The following is a 26338-nucleotide window of genomic DNA, read 5'->3' as shown; positions in this document are numbered from 1 at the left end:
GCGTCGGGCTCTGTGCTGACAGCTCGGGGGCCTGAAGCCTGCTTCGGATTCTGTGTCTCCCTCGCGCTCTGCCCCTCCTCCGCTCATGCTCTGTCTCTCCTTCTCTCTCAAAAATAAATAAATTTACATTAAAAAAAATTTGTAATTATTTGCTTGATAAACAAGAGAAGCAATTTACCCAGAGTTACATAGCTTATTAGAGACCAACCCGGGACTAGAACCCACATTTCCTAACTCACTGTCTTGTGGGTGTATGCATGCAAAATACACCGTATGTTAAAAATGTGTAAAATACATACGCAAAATTTAAAGAAAAAAGATAGACTGCTTATGTCTGCTCAGGTTCAACAATAAAATATCTCCGTGACCCTAGAAGTTTCTTGTATGCCTCTCCCCAGTAACATCCCCTTAGTATTCCCAGGGGTGAATGCCACCCAAAATATCATTAACTGTGCTCTTGCTTTCGTTATAAAGATGTGTCTCGAAATAATATATAAACTAAAAATATGTTAACATATAAATTTATATAAATTATATTAACATATAATTTATATACACTTAATATAATTTATATACACATATAAATTATATTAACATATAATTTATATACACATATAAATGATAAATAATATATTTAACAGAGCCCGTATACATCCTTCTGTGCATTTCATTTCTGAGATTCTTTCATATTAATGTGTGTAGTTGGAGGTTATTTTCACTGTTGCACGCTTACTCCATTTCATGACTATACCACAATTTCTCTATTCTCTTGACTGTTTACTGACTTTCAGGGTGAGTCTGACTTGTGACCGTTACGAGCAATCCCCACGCTGTCGTGAACATCCCTGCACTTAGCTCGCGGGGCGCGCTGGTCCCTCTGGAATCGGTACCTAGGGCACCACTGCCTGTGGTAGGCGCGTGCCCACCTGTGCTGGTGTGCCAGCCAGCAGACCTGTGGACGCTTCGGATCCTCTCAGCCTCACCCGTCTCCAGGACCACACACTGTGCCCTGCCCGTCCCTGCAGCAATCAACTTGGCGAGTTTTGCTCAGCCACCGGCAGAGACAACTTTGTGCAGTTTCTGCCTCCACTGCTAGCATCTAACTTCCTCCCGGCCTCAGACTCAGACAAAGCACCATGATGCTGGCCGTGGACTCTCTCTTTCCAGCTGTTGGCTGGGCCAGATGCAACCTGAAAGTACAGGGGAGTCAGCTCCCACCGGGGAAGCTGGGATCCATGAAGGGCTGGAGGAGGGAACCAGCAGGGCAGTTCACTCCCCTACCCATTCTAGAACAACTCAGAGGCCATTCAGATGCAACTGCCTTCACTTCCCCTTCCTCCTCCTTCCTTTCTGCTCCTGGGACCGTGCTCCCCAGTAACATGTGAGCAGGGCTTTGCCCCACACTCCCTTTCCTACAGAATCTAGGCTAAGGCTCTACATACTGCGAAGTCCTTTCTCACTGTGGTTGTACCTTTTTCTTACTGCCGCCAGCAGTTAATGAAAGTTCAGTGTTCTGCTTCGTCTTCAACACTCGGTATTACCCAGCTTTCAAACTGTCTGCCAATCTGGGGAATGCGAAATGCCATCTTCCTGCGAGTTTACTTTGCATTTTGGTGCTTACCCATAAGGCCATGCATATTTTTTTATGTTTATAGACTGCTCGCTGTTGAATATATTCCACTACACTCTCTTCCGGGCTTGGCAAATGAACCACTTAGTACTGTTACAGGCCAACTATTCAGCCTAGGAAACTTCACAAGAGAGTGGCTTTGGATTCATTTTCCCTAAATATCTAAGCAGAAGAAAGTCTGATACGAAAAATTAAAAGATTTCTGATTCTGAAAAAAAAAATGGAGTATTAAGAGCCAGATTTACCGTCTCACCTAAAACAACAAAAAATCAAAAAACTTGAATATATAAAACAACAGTTTTCAAACATTAGAAATCAGGCAACATGGGAGAGTGATCCCAGAGAGATAGGAAATGAATTAGGTGAACCCTTTGGGGCACCTGGCTGGCTCAGCATTCTACTCTTGATCTTGGGGTAAGTTCAAGCCCCACGCTGGGCATAGAGCTCACTTAAAAAAAAAAATCAGGTGAGGGGTACCTGGGTGGCTCAGGTTGAGCTTCTGACTCTTGGCTTTGGCTCAGGTCGTGATCTCACGGTTTCATGAGTTCGAGCCCCACCACGGGCTCTGTGCTGTCAGCAAGGAGCCTGCTTGGGATCCTCTCTCTCTCCCTCTCTCTCTGTCCCTCACCCACTCATGCTATCTCTGTCTCTCTCAACATAAATAAGTAAACTTAAAAAAAAAAAAAAAATCAGGTGAGCCTTTGATTGCCCCAATGCATGACTGGAGAGAGCTTCTAAGCCATGAGACAAGGAGGAAGGATCCAGACTCAGTCTGGAGATCTCCCTGAGTTAGGAAGGAGTTGTGCTTTGGGAAGAACACGGTCTGCATACTTAAAACCACAAAATGCTAAAAAAAAATTTGTTAAATAAAACTATAAAATGCTGCTGGGACAAAATGAGATTCAATATTGTTAGCACACCAGAGCTTCCCAAATTGATCTAAATATTCTAAACAATTCTAATCAAAATCCTGACAGTCTTTTTTTTTTTTTTTTTAGAAATTGAGAAGCTGTTTCTAAATTACGTGGAAATACAAAGTAACCAGAATAGCCAAGACAACCTTGAAAGAAAAAGATGGAGGGACTGCAGTACCTAAAAAATTGAGAGAGTACAGACTGACACATACCTGGCCAACTGATTTTTTTTTTAATTATTTGTCAATATTTATGCCTTTTTGAGAAAGAGACAGAGCATGAGTAGAGGGGGGCAGAGAGAGAGACAGAATCCGAAGCAGGCTCCAGGCCCTAAGCTGTCAGCACAGAGCCTGACGCGGGGCTCGAACTCAAGGACCTCAAGATCATGATCTGAGCCAAAGTTGGATTCTTAACCAACTGAGCCACCCAGCCACCCACGGTCAACCGATTTTGACAAAAGATGCAGACAATTCAATAATATATCTATATCGATATCGATATCTATATCGATAGATGTAGATATCTCCCTTTCAACAAATGGTGCTGAAACAAATAGAAATACATATGTTAAAAAAAACCTGGATTCATATCTCACATCATATATAAAAATTAATTCAAATTGGATCATAGGCCTAAATGTAAAATCTAGATAGATAAACCTTCTGTAAGAACACATAGGAGAAATCATTGTGATCTCGAGTAGGCAAAGGTTTCGTCATAAACACTGGAAAAGCACAAGCCAGAAAAGAAAAAAAGTTGATAAACTGGGCTTCGTGAAAATTAAGAACTTCCGCTCTTTGAAAGACACTATGGAGCTACAGGCTGGGAGAGGACGTTTGCAAATCAGGTATCTGAGAAAGGACTTTTCCCCCAGAATATCTGAAGAATTCTCAAACGCAGTAATTTGAAAACAATCCAGTTTTTTTTTTTTAACGGGCAAAAGATTTGGAAAGACATTTCACAAAAGATAAATAGATGATAAGTTAGCACGTGAAAGAAAAAGCTCAGGGGCGCCTGGCTGGCTCAGTCGGTAGAGCACCCAACTCTTGATCTCACGGTTGTGGGTTTGAGCCCCATGCTGGGTGTAGAGAGTAGTTAAAAAAATAGATAAAATTTTTAAAATGCTCAGCACCATTAGTCATGAAGGAAACGCAAATGGAAACCTCTCTAGATACCAGGATGCACCGATTAGAATGCTGGAATTTACAAACTCATCATACCTAGCATTGTTGAGAACGTCCAGTAACTGCAACTCTCATTCACTGCTGGTGGGAATGTAAAATGGTGCAATGACTTTAGAAGAGTTTGTCAGTTAGGGGCACCTGAGCGGCTCAGTCGGCTGAGCGTCCGACTTCGGCTCAGGTCACGGCTCAGGTCATGATCTCGCGGTTTGTGGGTTCGAGCCCCGCGTCGGGCTCTGTGCTGACAGCTCGGAGCCTGGAGCCTGCTTCGGATTCTCTGTCTCCCTGTCTCTCTGCCCCTCCCCTGCTCACCCTCGGTCTTTCCCTCTCTCTCAAAAATAAATAAACATTAAAAAAAAATTTAGAAAAAGAAAAGTTTGTCAGTTTCTTAAACATTTAAATATATCTTCTAGATGGCCCAGTCATTCCATTAGCAAGTATTCCACAGGGCAGAAGAAAGCATCTGTCCACGCAAAGACTTGTATATGATGCTTACAGCAGCTTTACTGGTAATAACCAAAAACTAAAAACAACACAAATAAACAACACAAAACAACAACTAAAAACAACACTCATAGGTGACTAGATAAACAACAGAATACTACGAAGCAACATTTGATCTTCTAAAGGGGAAATTATTTTGGGGTCCCCGCCTGGCTCAGTCAGTGGAGCATGTGACTCTTGATCTCAGGGGTGTGGGTTCGAGCCCCACATTGGGTGTAGAGATTACATAAAAAAATAAAATCTTTAAAAAGGTGTTGGGGGAGTGCCTAGGTGGGTCAGTCCAACCTCAGCTCAGGTCATGATCTCACAGTTCGTGAGTGTGAGCCCCACATCGGGCTCTCTGCTTGCTGTCAGCATAAAGCCTGCTTCAGGTCCTCTGTCTCCCTCTTTCTCTGCCCCTCCCCCCCTCAAAAATAAACACAAAAATAAATAAAATTTAAAAGGGGGAATCACTTTATAAACAATAAATCTGACTCTGATACACACACACACACAAAATACTACTAAACAAAAAAAGGCATGACCAAGTGATATACTCAACACGGATGAATCTCAAAATAATGTTGAGTGAAAGAAGGAGTCAGACAAAAAAAAGAGTTCATGCTGTTTAATCCCTTATATATATAATTATAAAAAATAGAGACTAATCTATAGTGACAGGAAGCAGATCAATGTTTGTCTGGGAATGGGGGTATGGAGGTGGGATAGATTACCAAGGGGCATGAGGATACTTTTGGCAGTAATGGATATGGTCATTATTTTTATTGTGGCCATGTCATGGGTGTGTACATAAGTCAAAACTTACCAGACTGTACACTTTATATGTGTGCGACTTATGTTGTATGTCCATTATACCTCAATGTTAAAAAAAAAAAAAAAAAAAAGCAGAGGTAAAACAAAAATGGTGACAATCTCCATTCACAATATTTCCAGTTTACACTTAATGGATGTTTAAATAGACAAAAAAGAATTATTTCTAAGAGGTCAGATTTTTCTCTTAACCACAAATGGTCTTTACAAGAGTAATTAGAAACCCAGAATTAATATGACTTAGTCCATTATTTACTGTCCTTAAAAGAAATAGCAAGGACTCTAGGCTGCATTCTCCCACCCATAAAATGGGAATAAGGACACCTACCTACGGGGTTATCTGGATGGGCCCAATGTAACCACAAGGATCTGTATAAGGGGAAGAGAGGGGCAGGAGAGCCAGAGGAGACATGACTATAGAAGCAGAGGTCGGAGTGACGTGATCACTCCCTGTGGGGGAAGGGGTCATGAGCCAAAGCATGCAGACCGCCTCCAGAGTGTGGAAGAGGCAAGGATATGGATTCTCACCTAGGGCCTCCAGAAGGAAAGCAATTCCGCTGATACCCTGAATTTAGCTTGGTGAAATCTCCCCCCAGAACTGTAAGATAATAAATCTGTGTTGTTTTAAGCCATCAAGTATGTGTTTTGTTACAGCAGCTAGAAGAAACTAATACATAACCTATCCATAAGCCTTCATTTCCTCAAAGACCACCATCAAGGGTCTGTTCCCTTCTAGAATGAAGATCCCAATTCCCATGCATCTCACAGGTACCTCATCAACCTGTTCAGGTATCCTTGAAGCTCTGCACTTAACCTGCTCTCCAAACACTGCACATCCCTCTTTAAAAATGACGCTCGGATATGGGCAGAACACATGTTATACAGTACATCCCAATCAGTACTGGGAATAATGGATCACTAATTCCCATCCAATTCAAGTCAGCCTCACTCTTCAGGAATTCTCATTGCCCGAGGGATGAACACGTCCATTCCTTCCCTCTCAGGAAGGCTGCCAATTTGAATTTGTGTCCTCTGTACCTTCCTATATTCTTTTCAAAGACTTAACTCCTTTGTTCTCGGCTGCAAATTCACACACTAATTAAGACCACCTTCTTCATTTCCCAGCCTTTCACCATTATGTTGCTTTTTCAGCAGATTTTGGTATGAAGAACCAGGACTATCTAGATCTCAGAATGTAGTTATTATAAATACGATATCAGGGGCGCCTGGGTGGCTCAGTCGGTTAAGCGTCCGACTTCGGCTCAGGTCACGATCTCGCGGTCCGTGAGTTCGAGCCCCGTGTCGGGCTCTGTGCTGACAGCTCAGAGCCTGGAGCCTGTTTCAGATTCTGTGTCTCCCTCTCTCTGACCCTCCCCTGTTCATTCTCTGTCTTTCTCTGTCTCAAAAATAAATAAAAACGTTAAAAAAATTTTTTTTAAATAAATAAATAAATAAATACGATATCAGATAAAGACGGACATAGCGTCACATACTTATTACAAAAGGAAGACCCCAGTCAGCCTCAGGATTGCATTTGTTTTGGGCTGAAACTGTCCTCTTCTTTTAAGGCCACCTGCCAAAGCTGAGTGATTTCTGTGGCTCTGCATCTGGGCAGGATTCATTTCGAGTTATCAGTATAATCAATGTTCTAAAAATAAGACAGAAATAATAACAAGTCTAAAACCCAAGACCCAGTGGTGTTGATATTGATGTTAAACTGAGTTAAACAGAATTCATCAAAGGACAACACTGAACCCTACTTGGATCTGATCAAAGCAAACTGGAAAAGCAAAATCATCTTTGACTTCTTCGTGTTCAAAGATCATATCTTTCTTTGTCTTTCTAGGGACCAGAAGATCGGTCATGCACGATAAACCATTTCAACACATGATTTTTTTGTAGTTTTCCAAAACGAATTCACTAAACTAATTCACCTGCATAGTAATGATTAAAGCAAATACTTTGTAGATTAAAGCAGATACTTTGTAACCTTCTCCCCATGCAAATTTAACTTCTAGTCTGCCTTACAGGCCTAACATGTAGGGCTTGGTTACAAGCTATTTTCTCCAGATAGGGGAGAAGCTATAGGAGAAAATCTATTGCCTATTGCCTAATACAAGTCTACTTTTCTGTCTCCAAAAATTAGTACTATTTTCTTCCTTCACACTCAGAGACACCAGTTTTGCAAAGCCAATCGATCAACCGATAACAAAAATATCAATTTTGTTAAAGTCACTCTACATTCACTTCTTCCGTCGTTATGCACCGAAGAAAAGGAAATGCCAACATTTTCCACCTGAAGCCATGAAAGACAGGCTCCCAATTCCCTGTGGGTGGGACCTTCCCACCACTGAAAAGGAGTCACGGAAGAGTCACTGCTAAAAGATGCCTTCAGAATAACACCGGCCAATCTTACACGTAAATCTCCTCGACCACATCTCTGTTTTTATTCTGATAGAATCACCCTCTAGCTTTCACTGAGTCTACTCTCTGGAGCCATGACAGGATCTGCCAAGGTCCTCCACTACAGGTAGCTCTTAGAGAGTTATTGTCCATTCATTACGAATGGACAGTAAGATACGTTTCAAATTCTTTTTTATGTTAAATATAATTTACTGTCAAACTGGTTTCCATACAACACCCAGTGCCCATCCCAACAGGTGCCCTCCTCAATGCCCATCACCCACTTTCATGTTTCAAATTCTTAACAACCGTAGGACATAAGCCTGTACAGGACCTTTAAAAATATATTTTTTTAACATTTATTCACTTTTGAGAGACAGAGTGAGCAGGGGAGAGGCAGAGAGAGAGGGAGACACAGAATCGGAAGCAGGCTCCAGGCCCTGAGCTGTCAGCACAGAGCCCGACGCGGGGCTCGAACTCACGGACTGTGCAAGATCATGACCTGAGCCGAAGTCGGACGCTCAGCCAGCTGAGCCACCCAGGCGCCCCTAGGACCTTTCAAATTATAGTTTTGCCAAAAGTTTGGTCAAAGGTGATTTTGTGAATCAGTATTATGGTATGAAGCCCCTAATACCTTTCATAGCAGTGAAATTAGAGAATATTGCCGTTAGAAAAATTTTCCCAGTTGGAATTTAGAATGCCAGGAATACATCTCCTTTACCCCTAAACTGCAGCAGCCTGCCCCAAATCTGTAAGAATGGGCTCTGACACCAAAACTTGGCAATCACTTCGTAATTGAGAAGAAGGATGTTTCATTGCAACTGCTTGTTACTTGTCCAAAAAAAAAAAAAAAGATTGAAGAAGTGTGTAACACCCGGCTCCCACACTTCAGAGAAGCATCACCCACCTTCCAAATGGACAGTGCCTTGAGCACAATAAGTGGGTTTCATTTCCTAAATCTGTTGTTCAAATGTTCAGCGCCACTGACTGCTGTGAGTAGCAGGATGGGGGGGTAATCTCTGGGGAAGCACCCAGAGGCCCCGTCAGGAAGTAATCCCAGCTGGTTCCTCTCCACCTTGCCAGAAGATGGGTTCTTCTAGGTAAGTTCCTTCTCTATCTTAGCATTTGTGGGTTTGAATCTATGGCTCAAGAACGCAGTCCCGGGGGTGTGTGGGGCAGGGTGGGGGTGGGCACGATAAAGGCACATCTACCAGCTCCCTGGCTGAGAACGTATTAGAGAGGGAGAGGGAGAGGGAGAGAGAGACAACGCCGGGGAGGGTCAGAGAGAGACAGGGAGAGAGAGCATCCCAAGCAGGCTCCATGCTGTCCATGCAGAGCCTGATGCGGGGCTCGATCCCAGGAACCGAGAGATCATGACCTGAGCCAGGACGAAGAGTCGGACGCTTAACTGACTGAGCCACCCAGGCACCCCAAGACATTTTTCATGTGTTAACTCAGTTTTCTCAACAATTCTAGAAGGTAGGTTCTGTCATTAATCGTCTCAGTTCTGAAGATGAGCAACCCGAGGCACAGATGGACTAAAGGAAGGTACGTGACGAGGTGACAAAGCCAAGATGCCAGAACTCCTACCCGCTACGCCATCCAGCCTCCTAGCCCCTTGCTCCTGTCTACACAGTCACGAGGCGATCTTCCAAGCGTGGAACCGGGTTCCAATCCTCACTTCGGTCGGCCGTCGGGTGGGACTGTGGGCTGCCTTCGAGTCCAGTCCTCTTGGTGACTGTCCCTCAGATGGCAGTCGGCCCTCCAGAACTCTGGGGTCTTCCTCAGCCCTGTGCTTAGCTAATGGGAGGCCACACCTGCAACTGGGAGTCGCCTTTCTGGTGTTGACCAGTCATGTTTCTGACACACCTACAATGTTCCAATTTGTCCCGGTTCTCGGCCCCAACCACGGGGGGACCTTTAGAAATGCCTGGGGAGCTTTTAGAAAAATACCAATTATATCAGAATCTCTGACCGAGGGACCCACGGACCGGTATTGTTTTTAAAGCTCCCTACGTGGTTCAACAGGGAGCCAGACCGAGAACAACCCTGTCTAAGTCTCAGATGACTTTGTCCAGGGGCTTATCAGGGGCCTGAGCATCTGTACTCATCAGGGTTCTCCACAGAAGCAGAAACAATAGATTTTAGATAGACAGATACATAGATGGATCAATCGATCGATCTCTGGGTCCATATCGATCTATCCAGAGAAAAACTGTGTATTATAAGGAACTGGCCCACTTGATCATGGAGGCTGACGAGTCCCGAGATCTGCCAGGTGAGTCAACACACCGGGAAGCTGACGGTGCAAGTCCCGGTCGGAGTTCAAAGGGGAGAGAAGACCGATGTCCCAGCTCCAAGACAAGCCGAGAGGGCAAAGTTCCCCGTGCTCCAAGTTTTCGTCTATCCGAGCCTTCGGTGGATGAAACGAGGACCACCACGTGGAAAGACCATCCGTTATGCTCTGCCCACCAGCTCCGATGTTCATTTCTTCCAGAAACGCCCCCACAGCACACCCAGGATACTTTCACCAAGTATCCGGGCACCCCGTGGCCTAGGCAAGTTGACACATGACGTTGACCATCACACCCTGTCTCAGAGTGTTCTTCTTGTGCAAGGTCTGTCCTGTACCCACTAGGCGTCTGCGCACTGAACCCCAAGTGGTTATGTTGTCATTTCACCCTGTAGGGCATCGGCTGTCGAGATAAATGGTTTCCACACCTTTCCAATTACACATCCCTACAAGGAAATTTTTTTACATTCTGTATGTCCCTAAACACATTTTTAATTCATTTGTAAACTACATTATTTCTACTGGACGTAGATACACGTATATTCTGATATGCCTACATATACACGTACCTACGTATACACGTGTATGTGCATGTATGTTGATGTATATGCGTGTGTGTATACACACGTCCTGATGCCTCTGTCCACCCCAAAAGGAGTACCACCCACCACTTTGGAGATTACAGGTATAGACACTACATTTGTCTCTCTGGTGACAGTGTTTTGTACTATTCATTCTCTCTCTCTTTTATGTTTATTTATTTATTTGAGAGAGAGAGAAAGGCAGGGGGAGAGAGAGAGAGAGAGAGAGAGAGAGAGAGAGAGAGAGAGGGAATCCCAAGGAGGCTCCACACCGTCAGTGCAGAGCCCAACTCGGGGCTCAAACTCACGAACCATGAGATCACGACCTCAGTCGCTTAACCGACCGAGCCACCCAGGTGCCCCTGGACACCTCAGCTTTTTGTGGGGCCAGCGGCAACAGTGCCTGGAACATACTGGCAGAAACGGTAACGACCAGCAGCCCCAGCGTGGGGCACACTTATGCAGCATCATGAACGAGTGGCTGACACTATTACTGAGCTTCTGCCATGTGCTAGAAGCACTTTTCACACACGTAGCCGAGACTTCTAGCAGTCACCTCACACGGACACACGAGACGTGTTTCCCAGCACTCTGCAGCCCGAGGGTCTAGCCAATGAAGTGTGACCTACCGAGGTTTGTGTGCCGTGAAACCATCTTGTGAGGGGCTGTCATAATCTGCTCACAGGCCGCTTTTTCTTTTTCTTCAGTTTATTTATTTCGAGAGAGAGACAGGGAAGGGCAGAGAGAGCAAGAGTGAGAATACCAAGTAGGCTCCATGCTGTCAGCACAGAGCCCAATGCAGGGTTGGATCCCGTGAACCGTGAGATCGTGACCCGAGCCGAAATCGAGAGTTGGATGCTTAACCCACTGGGCCACCCAGGAGCCCCGACTTTTTATTTTTCTTAAAGAACTTCCCCCGAATGGCGTTCTTTCCGGGCCTCACCATACCTGCAGCCACCCCTACCAACACCCTTCCCTGGCCTGTGGGTGGGGCATCAAGGCCTCAGGGTCCCTGGAAATCACCTGTTGAAGGTGCCGGAAGCTCCAGGAGCCCAGATCCCTGCAGACTTTGTAGAAAGGAGCCGCCCACCGCTGACCGGTAACATTTGCCTTTGGCCGTTAACAAAGCAATAAGCTTTTCCTGTGTCAAGACGCTGAAATATCGGGGGGCACCTGGGTGGCTCAGTCGGTTAAGTGTCCGACTTCAGCTCAGCTCATGATCTCACAGTTCGTGGGTTCGAGCCCCATGTCAGGCTCTGTGCTACCCTAAGTGGGGGGAGCAGAGCTGACTCACACCCGGGCCGTGGCTCCTGGACACTGGTGGGGGCCGTGGATCGCCTGGGGTCAGGAGCACATAGGGGAGCACCAGCTCTCTGCTTAATACCAAGTACCCAGACCCGGGAACGTCAGGGAGGGAGCGCTCTGAGCCTCAGTCATCAGTCCACAAGGGACCCGATTATTTTACCGACTTTGTATCTTACTGTGAACGCTTATAACTCAAATAACCCGTGTAAAACATTCAGCAGAGCGTTGGCTTCTGAATGTAAGCCGCTATGGTTACAATAACCCTGTGGTCCTCATGATCCTTTCCTCCTCCCGTTTGGGGTAACTTTATATATTTACATATTTCACTATACTAAAATCTTCGTTCTGGATGAGGACTCACTCTCTTCATGTAAGAGCTTTCTTCTCCGAATCAAACAAAAACAACACTCCTCCCACCCCCACCACTGAGTGCAAAGTCTCCCTAATCTGATCTTCTATAAACCGAGGTCACAGTAGCTTGAATATTCAGTTCTCTTGGTATTATGGAACGAGAAGAATATTTACCTCTTAAACAACTGTTCTCAAAGAATGCTGCCTTTGCTCCCAGAGGCAACAGGAGTCACGTCGTTGTAACCCTCGCTCTTTTTCCTCGTTGGCCTTGCCATGAAAACTAGTCCGATCGGCTTATAGAGGGAGAGAATAAAGGAACAGCACCAACACAGCGGGCCACTGGGAGGCTGGGACTCCCTAACTTCGCAGGTGAATCCCCCACAGAGAAGTTTCTTACTGACAGTAAATTTCCAAGCAGACAAGGTGAGCAGGAGGGAAGTCATTTGAGAGTGTCTTAAGCTCACGACTGGCTTGCTTATTTTATTTTATTTTAATTTTTTTAACGTTTTATTTATTTTTGAGACAGAGAGAGACAGAGCATGAACGGGGGAGGGGCAGAGAGAGAGGGAGACACAGAATCGGAAGCAGGCTCCAGGCTCCGAGCCATCAGCCCAGAGCCCGACGCGGGGCTCGAACTCACGGACCGCGAGATCGTGACCTGAGCTGAAGTCGGACGCTTAACCGACTGAGCCACCCAGGCGCCCCTGGCTCGCTTATTTTAGACAGAGTCCACTGATGTATGACCTTTCCTATTTTTTACTGTTCCGCACGCTGGTCAGACCCAAAGTCCCAAATCAATGACTCTGTTTTGCAAACACAGGCTTCCTTGTCCGGAATCAGCCCCAAACCACACTTACATGTCAAAGAGAGGATGTGACTGTATTAAAAAGATGGGACTTTTGTCCTCTAACTAACAATTTGTGTGATGGTGTACTCAAAACCAATCCCCTCCTCAGCTGACCACCGCTGGGATCTCTGCCCCAGGCCTGTCGGCCGCAACCGCCCCATACAGCTCGCTCCCTGTCTGGGACCCTGCCCAGAGTATTGGCAGGTGGCCTCTGTTTCCCTGCTACCCAGTCTCGACCTTGAGCGACCCTCATCCTCGTGTCATGCTCATGACACCAGCAGGACATTAAGCAGACAAGAGCGCAGCTAACCTCACCCTCTTTTCTTGCCACACGGATGTCAGAATTTGCCGGGAAGCCATTCAGCGTTTCACTACGTAACATTATCACAACCCACTCACACGTAGCAGCACCCCGTGCCCAGAAGACCCTCTCCTTCCGCTCTCCAGGCATCTTCCACAACCACTCATCCGCGGATTTGACGGGCAATGCATGTGTTTAGTTGTTGAGGCCAAGGTGGGAAACAAAGGAGGCCTGGTCCTCCTCCTTGGGCACTTACGGCCTGGTGAGGAGTACCTGTTTGTACAAGGAACAGGCCCTTACGGTACAGGGGGATCGTGTCAGATGAGGGACATTCAGGGACCCAGGAGAAGCCATTGACTCAGACTGAAAGAGTGTCAGGCAAGACTTGCCGGATGGGAGAAGCGTGAGTAGAAGTTTTCCAGGTGAAGGAGGTAGAGGGAATGGAACAGGGGAGCACATTCCAGAAAAGTCAATGCGCACCGAGTTTGAGGAACTGAAAGATTGCGAAGGGAAGTGGGAAGTGTGGAAAAGGGGATGTGGCGAAGGAGGGAACTGAGAGGTAAGTGGGACAGGCCAGGGCGCTGCGTTAAGGTCTGAGTTTTATCCTAAGGGCAACAGGGGACCATCAAAGGGTTTTAAACAGAGATGTGCCGCTCTGATTTGCATTTCGTAAACCTTACCCTCGGCTCCAGATAGGAGAACTACGGAACTGGGACGAGTCTGCAGGCAAAGGATCAGCCGCAGGTTGCTGCAGCAACCCAGAAGAGCTCAGATGCTGAGGTCTGGACAGGGCAGCGGACACAGAGTCACAGGGTGGTGGACACATGGGAGGGATGTCGGTGATAAGCTGGCTGGATATGAAGGCGAGCGCCCATCTGTCTTAGAAAATCCAGCCAGGAAATACAGGAACTTTGTGGATCAAAGGAGCGAGTCCAGAGCGGGCCCTGTTGAGCTGGAGGTATCCAGTATGGACTTAGCTACATCGGGTTCGCAAAATGAAATTTAACAACATGCTATCTTAGGTCGTTGTTTTTTTCAATACATACCAAGTTGTTTATACACCCACCTTTCGAAAGACGAGTAAATCCTAAACAACGTTGAAACACATCGTAGGGGCACCTGGGTGGCTCGGTCAGTTAAGCATCTGACTCTCGATGTCGGCTCAGGTCACGATCTCACGGTGTGTGAGTTCGAGCTCCGTATCAGGCTCTGCGCTGACAGGGCGAAGCCTGCTTGGAATCCTTTCTTCCTCTCTCTCTCTGCCCCTACCCCATTCGTGCTCTCTCTCACTCTCTCTCTCGAAATAAATAAATAAACTTAAAAAAAAATTTTAAACACATTGTGAGAAGTATTTATAATGTTCTCACAGAGATATACTTTCTTCTGAATATGACCACTTCAATAAAGCCTCCTACAACATCAGATGGTCTCTCCCCTTAATAATATTTATTGTCACGGAGCCAGGATTTGGTCACTGGTGTTGAAAAGCAGGTTTCGCTATTCTTAGACAAAGCTCCTGTTTCATAGCACAGCTCCAAACGTCTCCCACAAGCTACATTAAGCATGCCAAACAAAAGCAAATTTTTCAACAACAGCCAATATAAAGCGGAGGGAAGAAAAAAACTCAATAGCCTAATTGAGAAATGAACAAAGGAAATGGAGACAGTCCCAGTAAAAAAATAAATAAATACGATGGCCCTAAATCTCGGAATTCACTCGGGACAAGAGAAATGCAAATTGCAACTATTCTGAGACGCGATTTTCCACCATAAGATGAACAAAAATGAAGGAGTTTGGTAGTGCTCTGTGTTGGGACAGAGGTAGGGAAACAGTCTCTAAAGAGTATGTAAATTGGTATAATTTCCATAGAGGGCAACTGAGTAATGGCCCCCGATTTAATAAGCCTATAACATTCTTTTGGTCCACACATACAATTATTCAACCATTAAAAGGCAACGAAATTCTGATACACACGACCACATGGATGAACCTTTGGCACGTTATGCTGAGTGAAATAAGCTGGACACAAAAGAATAATTACGCAGGATTCTATTGTATGAGGTAGCTAGAAGAGTCAAAGCTAGACGAGTCCAATTCATAGACACAAGAAGTAGAACGGTGGTCACCGGGGACTTGGGGGGGACGAGCAGTTGTTCAACGAGGACAGAGTTTCAGCTGGAGATGGATGGTGGTGACATTCACACACCAGTGTGAATGGACTCAATGCCACCGAACCGCACACTTTCAAACAGTAAGTTTCGCGGGTCGCCTGGGTGGCTCAGTTGGTTGAGCGACCGACCGACTTTGGCTCAGGTCATAATTGCACAGCTCGTGAGTTCGAGCCCCACGTCGGGCTCTGTGCTGACAGCTCAGACCTTGGAGCCTGCTTCAGATTCTGTGTCTCCCTCTCTCTCTTCCCCTCCCCCACTCATGCTATCTCTCGCAAAATAAATAAACTTTTTTTTTTTTTAATTGTAAATTGCAGGGGCGCCTGGGTGGCTCAGTCGGTTGAGCGACCGACCGACTTTGGCTCAGGTCATGATCTCACAGTTTGTGAGATCAAGCCCCACGTCAGGGTCTGCACTGAGTGTGGAGCCTGCTTAAGATTCTCTCTCTCCCTCTCTGCCCCTCTCCCCCACTCTCTCTCTCTAAAAAAAAAAAAAAAAAAAAAAAATATATATATATATATATACATATATATATATAGAAAGTCTTATCACTGGTCAACGTTCTTTGAAAATTCTTTCATTTTTCTTACATTTAACAGAAAGAGTGTTTAGTCAGTTTCTAAAGGAATTTTCCCTTCTTTTTCTTTTCTCTCTCTCTTTAAAAAAAAAAAACAAAAAACAGGTTCTCCCTGCTAGGGGCATTTTAATTTTTATTATTACCCTCAATACCTTAGTGTATGGCTTAGAGTGTGGCTTTGAAGACTGGCCAATTTGAAATTAAATTTTTTACATCTGTTATTTATTGTGGGGGGGAAAGCTATTTATACTTTGGATCATCAAAATACCAAGCCTTTCAAATCCAGGGCGTTTCCCTCCTAATTGGTCAACATTTAATTGCATAACCAAATTCTTACTGGCCAAATCATGTCCTTTGGGGGGGGGGGGTAAGTGCCCAAGTTGGTTAAAGGCAAACATTGCTGGGCAAATGATTTGTTTGGGCAGATTGCCAGAGCTGACGGTGATTAATACAGTTAACTTTGAAAATGCGTATGCTTTTCTCCAGAGAATATATTCCCACAATCAGAGGAATTGTTGATTTTCACATTATTCCAATTTTCTTTCCTCCCACTAAAAACGTGGGTACCTTATAAGTCGTGTGGCTCCTAGCTTCCAAATCACATATTTAAGAGCTAGACAGGAAAAAACACTTTCTTTCTTTTTCCCCCTGAGGTTCGGTTAGTTCATTTAAAATATAAATCTAAAATACCAACATTTAGGGGCGCCTGCGTGGCTCAATCGGTTGAGCGCCCGACTTCGGCTCAGGTCATGATCTCACCATCTGTGAGTTCGAGCCCCGCGTCGGGCTCTGTGCTGACAGCTCAGAGCCTGGAGCCTGCTTCCGATTCTGTGTCTCCCTCTCTCTCTCTGCCCTTCCCCTGCTCATGCTCTGTCTCTCTCTGTCTCAAAAATAAAAACATTAAATTAATTATTAAATAAAATACCAACACTTAAAACTTTTCAAATTTCATGTTATGTTTTCTATTTTACACTACTCATAAATGTGTAAATACTTACACGTATTTACACGAGTACAGGCTCTACCCTCAATGATCATTGCACTTCACTTTGTATGGCTTCAGTTCACTGCACGGGGAGATCCTTCTATGTTCTCAATCAAAGGAAATTAATTACAAGAATCTGGGTTGAGGATGCATCCTGAGATGTCCTACTGGAGATGTACTCTAATGACAACCAAAATAGCCCACGACCTTGACATTTGTACAGCACTATGACTGCTGTTTGCCCTCAGGGCTTCTCAAAGCTGAGGTCTCCAGCCAAGACAGAAGCCAGGGGCATCTGAAGACAATTACGTATTTACAAAGCCATGAACTGAAAGAATCCCTTAAGAAAAGCTGCTAACTTTCACCTCTAAAGTTTTTGCTGTAAAGACTTTCCCAACGTTGTGTTTGAAAACAGATTGGTAACATTACCATCGACCAGTAGAGTCCCATAAGGTCACTGGAAAACTCATGTATAGAAGGCAAAAGGACCGATCGTTGGCAAGCATGTGGTATTCTTCGAGAAGGCACATTCCATCTGAGGCTGTCTTTTAGAAAGAGCAGAAGAATTCCAGAACGGTAAGGAGCCTTAGATATTATCTAATCAAGTCCCTCCTCCCACAGGTAACAAATGGTAACCTCTGGAAATTTGGCTCACTGAACATTTTTTAATTGGTATTAGACACAAGACTTACATGCACATCTCCCAACCCTCCAGTAATGCTCTTTGCTCTTACACCTTGGCCGTCCAAATAAAATTCTCGTCGCACCAATCTTCATGCCACAAACACTTTGTGCAATAACAATACATTTCACTTGTTTGGAATTTGGCACACAGTTTCCTTAGCAATAGATACACAAAGACATCCCCGAGCCAGCCCCAAATACCGAACGTATGCACACGAAGCAGTGGGATGCATAAAAACCAAACAAAACCACCTGCAAATCTAACACCCTAGAGCTGAAATTACTGTGCCACCTTGAAATGCGAGGAGCAGTGATGGCATCTACTCTCCCTGCTGGGGACTCCTCCAATTCCAAATTCCTGCCCATCATCAGGAAGGGAGGAGCTGGCTTCCGGTGGGTGAGGAGTGCAGAGCCTGGGGCTTCTGGAGGATAACCCCAGGGGGCACTTCCGTATCAGGAGCCGGCTTCCCAGTCGCCATGTTTATTTTCTTCCCAGTCTTCAGATGACGGCCAGTTGCTGCCGCCCCACATTCTGTCTAGGGTTCTGGACCAGTGTTTTTCTCCTCTCTGCCCTGCTGTTGCTTTCAACACAGTCTCACAGTCATATGTTGCCTACATATCCTTCTGTCCTTAAAATGCATACTCAGGCAGTCTTTTTATGGCTTCCCAAGGGTTTATGACTCCTAGCAATGAGGAAAGAGATTGGAAATGGTTCTCTTTTCTGCTCCTTCAACCCAGCCCCTTCTTTCATTTCCTTCAAATGGTGAAGAGTTTCCTCCAGGAGTAAGAAGGCTTAAAATCCTAAGACCAGATTCACCCTGGTTTAAACACATTCAAAAATAGTATTTCTTGAGCACCCTTACTGGATTGAAGCAAGACTCTGAAAAGCAGGAAAGGGCCTGGACTTAGAGGGTGGGGGAGGCGAGAACTTGAAGGAGATAGGCATCTGCAAAGCCGCAAAGAGGAAGAAAGATCTAGTTCTCTGGCCACTGAGCCCCACCTGAAGCAGTCGCTCCCGGGGCTGCTGTATGTCCAGGAGAGCCCCCGGCAGAGTCTTCAATTGTGCTTTCGCATTTTCACGTCTGTTGACCCAGAACTCGAGGGTCGGCTACTTGAGGAGAAAGATGACCTATCTTCTCATGCCCTCTCAGCACTGAGGACACAAGTGATTGATGCATATTTGTTGACTGCCTGGGAACTTCCAAGTCACTTCAAGGTCATGATTTTCTTCAGTAACGCAGGGGAATGAAACGTACTTCCCTGTACCAACATCCGGGGAAGTTGTGAGCAGCCATGGACAGCAGTGTTCCCTCACTCTTTACACATGTGTGTTTGGCTCTTTTCTCCTCACTCGAGGCAGCGCCTCGGGGGCCACCTTTTCACGAAAAGGTGTTCCAAAAGTAGCTGTGGAGCAGGCCAAGTCACCTCCCGGACCTGTGTCAGCTGACTGGCACAACTGACCAGTTAGACCAATGTCTGGCTCGAGTCAGAGGAGAGAGAGGTTTTGCCCTTCAAAGCTGACTTTTCAAATTCCAGGTACTGGCATCGATCCCTTTACTAATTAAGTATGCACTGCTCTGGGAAACAGGCACTCTTTTGGGGTCTGGGTAACAATCGCTACTCCACACAAGAACCTGTTTCTGAAACCGCCCATCATGGAAAGCTACTGGATCACACCCAAAGAGTACGTTTCGAAAACTTCTGGTATTTCTTGCAAAAACTCCACTGAGTTTTTGGATGCATATTCTTCGGTAGGGATATTTCAGAAGACGGTCCAGGGTCTCATACTTAGACATGACTAGGATGGTCCCCAAAGGGGAACAACTCAGGGAGATGCCATGAAGGCACAAATAACAGCCCCACGATTCTAGATGGTGAGGGGTAGCTCTTGTGAGACCAACAGAAACAGATTCCTAAAACAGTGGACAGAGCCTCAGTTCAACCTACAAAAATGGGCCAAGAAGTGATCCTATTAAAATTCTTGTAGGGGCGCCTGGGTGGCTCAGTCGGTTAAGTGTCCAACTCCAGCTCAGGTCATGCTCTCATGGTTCATGGTTCATGGTTCATGGGTTTGAGCCCCGCGGCGGGCTCCGGGCTGACAGCTCGGAGCCTGGAGCCTGCTTCAGAGTCTGTGTCTCCCTCTCTCTCTGCCCCTCGTGCTCTCTCTCTCTCTCTCTCAAAAATAAATAAACATTAAAAGAACTCTTTTAGCAACTCACAAAAGAGTACATGAAGAAAAGCAGACAGGTATGTTTCACCTTTTCTGAAGGCAGAACATGAAGTAATGAAGGAAGTCAAGGAAACACAAGTACTTTGAGATTCTGAGGATTGGTGAGATACAGAAACTCTTACAGAGGCAGAAGCCTCTGGAATTTTCTTTGGCCAGCTTGAAACACAGCACTGGCTCCCACCTTTGCAAAGCAGTTTCTGTGCTTTGGGCAAGGCACTGGCCGCAAGCCTTGCAGGCTTCCCACCCGTCCCTGCTCTTCTATGACCACGGCGTTTGAATAATTTGAGTCTCTGCAACACATTCCAATTATAACCTTGTTAGCCGCTCAGTGCCTCAGGGAAAACTTTCCAATTCTTCTGGCTACCTTCCAGAGTCTGAAGTACAATGCTGAACATATCTTGCTGGAAATAAGCGTGGAAAATGCCATTCGGAGAGAAGGTCGACCTAGCTTACCTCCATAGCTGTGAGGGTTGTGAAATCTATACTTCACGGTCCTTCCAGTATTGTGAGTCCATTCTTATGGGATTCAGCATGCCATACAGGCAGTGCATAGGACTCAAATCATAGGCACTCCACAGCTCAAAAAAGGCGGAGAGATCAGACCTAGCTGGCAATGGGATCATCATCAGTTTCGTCCGCCCTTGTCAAAACCTGACAAGGCTTGAGGCTGGCCCTCCAGAGGTGAGAGTGAAAATCAAGTAAGAAGCAAGCTAAATATAGAAGAATTCACTTCTGAATCTCTCGTTGTTACTTTATACATCCAGTGGAGTATGCTGATGTAGACGTATTTGCCGCGACTTGCTCAAACATTTTATTTGTGCCAGGAGAGAACACTGCCAGGAATAAAGCAGCTGAAAGAGGTCTTGTCTTCAGAGTTGTAGACCAAGTTCACTCTTCAAAACTAATAGGTTGAAGTTCTAGCCCTCCAGGGCCTCAGAATGTGACTGTATATGGAGACACAGTCTTCAAAAGGCAGTTCAAGGTAAGAGGCAGTTAAGGTAAAATGAGGTCACATGGGTGGGCCCTCATCCAAAATGACAGGTGTCAGAAGAAGAGATTGGGACACAGACATGCACACACACAGAGGAAGACCGTGTGAGGATACAGCAAAACGACAGTCACATGCAAGCTAAGAAGACTGGTACCGGAAAAAAAACAACCCCGTGGACACCACCGACCTTGGACTTACAGCCTCCGGAGCTGCGAGACAATAAACATCTGTTGTTTCAATCAGCCAGTCTGTGGTCCTTTGCGATCACAAGCCTGGCTAATACACGTGGCTCTCCTAACCACCAATTCTGCACACCGGTTCCTTCTTTCATTGACTTCATTTCACTTCCTTTTGGTCCACTGAGCCCCTCTCCGTGTCTCCTTTTCTTCTGCCCTGCCTCTGTCTGTATTTGTCTTTTTTTTTTTTTTTTGAAATTCATTTATATATTTTGAGAGAGAGAGAGAGAGCATGAGCAGGGGAGGGGCAGAGAGGGGGAGAGAGGGAGAATCACAAGCAGGCTCCGCACCATCAACAGAGTCCCATGTGGGGCTCGAACTCGTGAACCACGAGATCATGACCTGAGCTGAAACCAAGCATAGGACGCTTAACTGACTGAGCCACCCAGGTGCCCCTGTATTTGTCTTTTAAAGGAGGGTCTCTCCCCTTCTTCCCAGACAGACGTGGAGCTCTGGAAGGCGAGAGGGAGAGAAGGCATCTTGTACTCTGAGAGGCTCAGGCCCCGAGAGCTCAGAGGTGCATCTGGTGGGCGAGGGTGTAGTGCAAAATCATTTGATTTGCATTGTAGTGCAAAATCAGCCTCTCTGGCTGACTCTGACCAAGTCTCAACTTCTCTGAGTTTCTACGTTTCCATATATTAAAAAAATCAGTGATGGGAATTACTGCACGGTGGCTGTGAGTTTCAATTAAGATAAAACATTGGAAAATATTTTATATACCAATCACTGTAGCTCAGTTTTTCTATTTGTAGAATACATACTACCTAGAAGTTAGTATCATATAATATAGTATCATTTTAAAAAATCAACAAATATTTAGAACTTCTGTGACTATAAATATTATATATTTTAAAGGATTACTTCTACTCTATATTTCATCGGCCTAATAAAGTTTCCTTTTGCTTCTCTTGCTACTTAATATTGAGAAAGGATGTTGTACTTGGTATTAAAAGATGAGTTCTAAAGACAGAAAAGACCTGGCTCTTGCCTTCACGGATCCTGTAAACCTATTTAGAAAAGTCATTTTTACAGTAAAAAACACTTATAAAATCAGTTCACAGTGGTTCTCGGGGCTCTGATCAGGTCAAATCAAGTACCTACCTGAACTTTCTCAGACAACATCCCAGAGAGCCATTTCCACCTATCGCCTACTAAATGGCCTGCCAGCAGAAGTTAACAAATCTGATGTAAAAGATTTAAAATTAAGAAAGGTAATAAAAACCCGAATGCTAAGTAGTGCATTTTGTTTGAAAAAAATTTAATTCCATACTCATTTGTAAAGAACACCTTAATACACAAGTATCTCTAATATTCTTTTTTTTTTCTAAGTTTATTTACTCTGAGACAGAGAGAGAGAGTGCGAGAGAGCCAGGGAGAGGCAGAGAGAAAGGGAGACAGAATCCCTCGGCACGAGGCTCGAACCCACGAACCATGAGATCATGACCCGGGCCAAACCAAGAGTCAGACACTTAACCAACTGAGCCACCCAGGTGCCCCAAGTATCTCTAATATTCTTAAAACTAGATTCAAATAATCAAATTCTTAGGTTTTCATTAGCTTCTCAGGAACCCCTGGAAAAAGATGATTGACAATGGCAACACTCCAGTGGGAAAAATGTATATTCTTCAGAAATGTAATTGTTATTTAACTTTAGGAATATCTGACTGTGGGAGCGCCTGGGTGGCTAAGTCGGTTAAGCGTCGGACTCCTGATTCCAGCTGAGGCCATGATTCCAGGGTCGTGCCCCCAGCTGAGGCCATGATTCCAGGGTCGTGCCCCGCATGGGGCTCCACACTCATTGTGGACATTCTCTCTCTCTCCCTCTGCCCTTCTCTCCAGCTCATGCTTTCTCAAAAAAAAAAACAAAAAAAAATCTGACTCAAAACATCTCAACCAACAAGAAAACCATGTATTTTTTGTTTTAGAAATTGACACTATTAAGAATAATCAAAATATGGTAAGTTGGGTGTGTAGGAACATAGGGATAAAAGGGTTTAATGCTTCAGAAACATGGCGTAGCAGTCAGATTTGGATTTCGATCCCGACTTTACCACTTAACGAACTGTAAGACCCGAGGCAAATTCCGTACTTTTCTAGTCTCACCGTCCTCATGTCTTGAATTAGTGCATTATTATGTCTGCCTTGGATGAGCAGAGCTGTGATCAGTGCCCCCCTCCTGGCCAGCAGAAGGGGATGTCTTGGGTGGAATTGCTAAACGAGAATGTGTCACAGTTGATTATAATTGCTTCCTAGCCTTCTCCTCTTCCTAAAATGTAAACTTTTCTTTATTACTATTATGTTTTTTTTTTTTTGTTTTTTTGTTTTTTTTTTTATTTTTGGGACAGAGAGAAACAGAGCATGAACGGGGGAGGGGCAGAGAGAGAGGGAGACACAGAATCGGAAGCAGGCTCCAGGCTCTGAGCCATCAGCCCAGAGCCCGACGCGGGGCTCGAACTCACGGACCGTGAGATCGTGACCTGGCTGAAGTCGGACGCTTAACCGACTGCGCCACCCAGGCGCCCCACTATTATGTTTTTTAACGTTTATTCATTTTTGAGAGAGTGCACGCACATGCCCACATGAGGGGCGAGGCAGAGAGAGAGGGACACAGAGGATCCGGAGCGGGCTCTGTGCGGAGGGCACAGAGCCTGACTGGGGGCTCAAACTCCCGAACCCCAAAATCATAACCCCTGAGCCCAAGTCGGACGCTTAACCAACTGAGCCACCCAGAGGGCCCTGGAAACTCTAAACTGTTTTAATTCAACTTTGTATGTCTCTCTCACCACTTAATCCTTCTCCTCCCAAGTCTGGTTCTGTATACGGCACGTAGCAAAGCCTAATAAACATGTGACGAAATAAATACATGAATAAATAAATAACACACAGACCATTTTAAATTGGGGGCAGAGAAAGAAATAAACCAGTGTGTGAAACACAGCTTAAGGACTGTTAACGGGTCAGTGTCTTCGGCAAACAATTAAAATCTGAGAAACAAACTAAAAACACCAAAAGTTACCCTTAGCTATGATAGGATAAATGGGCAAAGGGGTGAGGGAGTAAAAAGTATTACTGTAACTGCCAATCACGGCTCTAGAAAAGATCATTCAAATTCCTTTCCAATATTTTTTTTTCCTGTATGTATGGCTACAACAAATAATCTTTGAGATAACGAGCCAAAATTCTCGGGCACATTTATATGTAAGAAAATACCCAGTGAACTATTCTCTCCCCTGCTTTGCGAAATTCGTCTTTGTAAAACATTTTAAGATACAACTGTCTGAATATCTCACACTGTGCCTGCTACCTACTGCGTATGCTTTCACTCTGCAAAGATTTTGGTTAATATGTTGGAAGGGTGAAGGTCAATTCATTTTCACGGGTCCAAACCAGGTTCTGTATTTTTTTATGATGATAATTAAGGAATACTGAACAGCAGACGCTGTTCGGAAAACGAGGAAAGAGAATACTTTTCATGGCTATTGATTTGTTAAGGTGTATCTTGTAACTTTTTCACGTCGACCATCAGTCCACAATCCAGTATTTTCGAAAACGGAGTATTAGGGCATTAAGCAGACGATAGAGCCTAGAGGCCTGATTCCCTTGCCCAAGGGCGAGTGGTGGCCAATAAATACACTTGTCTTGAGGACCCGGCGGCGAGACAAGCGTTGGCTCCTCTCGGAGAGATGCTCGCGAACATTCTGCGTACCCCCCCGCCCCCCAGCGCCCCTCCGTCGCCCGGCAACTCAGGCACGCCGCGGCTCGGCCCCGCCCCCGCTGCCAAGGCAACGCGGCCGCGCCGGCGCGCGGGCTTTGTGCCCCGGGCGCCCCGGCGCAGCAACGCGCGCTTGCCCCCCGCACCTGCTTGCTGGGTCGCGGCAACTTTTCAAACCTTAACCTCTTCAACCGCTCTGCCGGGTCTCTCACCCGGAGCCGCCGACCCCCGCCCTCTCCCACCTTTGTTTCCGAAAAACTGTTCCACGGGCACAGGATTCCAGCCACCTGCTGCGTGGCGGTCCCTCCTCCAAACGTGAGGGAGAGGTGACAACCGGCGAGGAAAACCCACTTACCTTCCTCAGCATTCCTCCGCGTCGGCAGGGGGGTGGGGGGGTGTCCCTGGAGGGATCGGACCGAGCCGCGCCGAGCTCAAAGTGTGACGGGAGTGTCGGAGACGCGGCCGGCGAACTTGGTCCCGGGCGAGCGCCGCCCCCGCGGCCCCCGCGCGCTCCTCATTTGCACCACAAAGGGCGGGGACCTTCTGGCCCCGCGGTCCGGAGACGGCTAATCCCGCCGGCGGTTGCCCTCCCGGCCGGGGTTCAGACGGGCTCCGAGGGGCTGCTCAGATGCCACAGCGCCCCGGCGAGGACCAAGTCCCCCAGTCCCCTCCCCGGGCGGCGGGTCGGACTCCCCAGGCCGGCGGCCGTGCTATTGTGCGCGGGGCCCCGGAGGCCGGGCGCGGGGCGGGGGCGGCCCAGGTTGAATTTCCCAAGAGCCGGGCTCTCCTAGCGCGCGCCCTCCCCGCCGCCCCTCGCTGTTGCATATTCATGAGAGGGCGGGGTCGCTCGCCTTCTCGCGCTCCTCCGGGCTGAAGGCGGCGGGAAGAGTTGATGCGAGAGGAAACGCCGAGAGGAGAAGAGCGTGGGGAAAAAGTGGCAACGTAAACAAACGGAAGATTCCTGTTTCACCAGTCGCCTGCGCTATACACACACACTCACACACACACACCATTTCCCAAAGCCTGAGCTGAGCAAAGAAAATTTCAAGACGGTCCTGTCTAAATGTCTTGGTCCTAATGATAGTATTAGAACAATTGGGATGTGTGTGTGTGTGTGTGTGTGTGTGTGTGTGCGCGCGCGCCAAGGATTTTTAACGATGATTTTAACTGTGTGCTTCTCAGAGAGAGCCATTGAAAATGTATACATGCAGACCTCACTGATTGCATTGATTCTATTGAATTGCATCGTAATTGATCGTCTGCTTTTAACAGAGCCCTCCACCATTCCCTCAAACCCAGCTTTTCTGATTTATAAAGTCAATTTGCTAATGGAAACCCATTTTCAGGAAATAAAAATAGGGTGGGAAAAATGAGGCCTGAGGACCCTCCCTTAGGGATCGGGGGCGGTCTGAGAAGCTGCAAAAGCCATTGGCGCTGAGCTGTTACCCCCACCCCCCGCACCCCCCCACCTCACCACCCTCCCCCCCCCCCCCCCCCACCTAACAAGCAGCCCTCCCGAAGGGTTTCTCTTTCCTTCCTGAAATATCCACCATGAGAATCATCACTAAAGCACATCCTGGAATTCAGAACCAGTCTACCACTTGAGGTACAAGCGGCTGCAAAGGTGATCTGAAC

At 46.2% G+C, this 26338-nt stretch overlaps 1 protein-coding gene across 2 annotated transcripts in view; it reads right to left on the bottom strand.

Annotated features, from left to right (window-relative positions):
- The window catches only part of SPATA13 (spermatogenesis associated 13), a 338414-nt gene extending 313035 nt beyond the window's left edge, over positions 1–25379 (bottom strand). The window contains exon 1 of one of the 2 annotated variants that reach the window (XM_053900894.1): positions 25059–25379. In XM_053900894.1, the coding sequence (XP_053756869.1) occupies positions 25059–25070 (12 nt within the window). In that variant the 5' untranslated portion in view covers positions 25071–25379. The remainder of the gene's footprint in view (positions 1–25058) is intronic. The other variant, XM_053900895.1, reaches the window with a different exon arrangement.
- Between the last annotated feature and the right edge of the window lie 959 nt (positions 25380–26338).

The sequence above is a fragment of the Panthera pardus genome, unplaced genomic scaffold, assembly GCF_024362965.1.
Source record: "Panthera pardus isolate Hobbes unplaced genomic scaffold, ASM2436296v1 HiC_scaffold_1, whole genome shotgun sequence".
Classification (NCBI taxonomy): domain Eukaryota; kingdom Metazoa; phylum Chordata; class Mammalia; order Carnivora; family Felidae; genus Panthera; species Panthera pardus.
The sequence above is the reverse complement of the archived record's forward strand: the minus strand, read 5'-3'. Positions and strand labels throughout refer to the sequence as shown.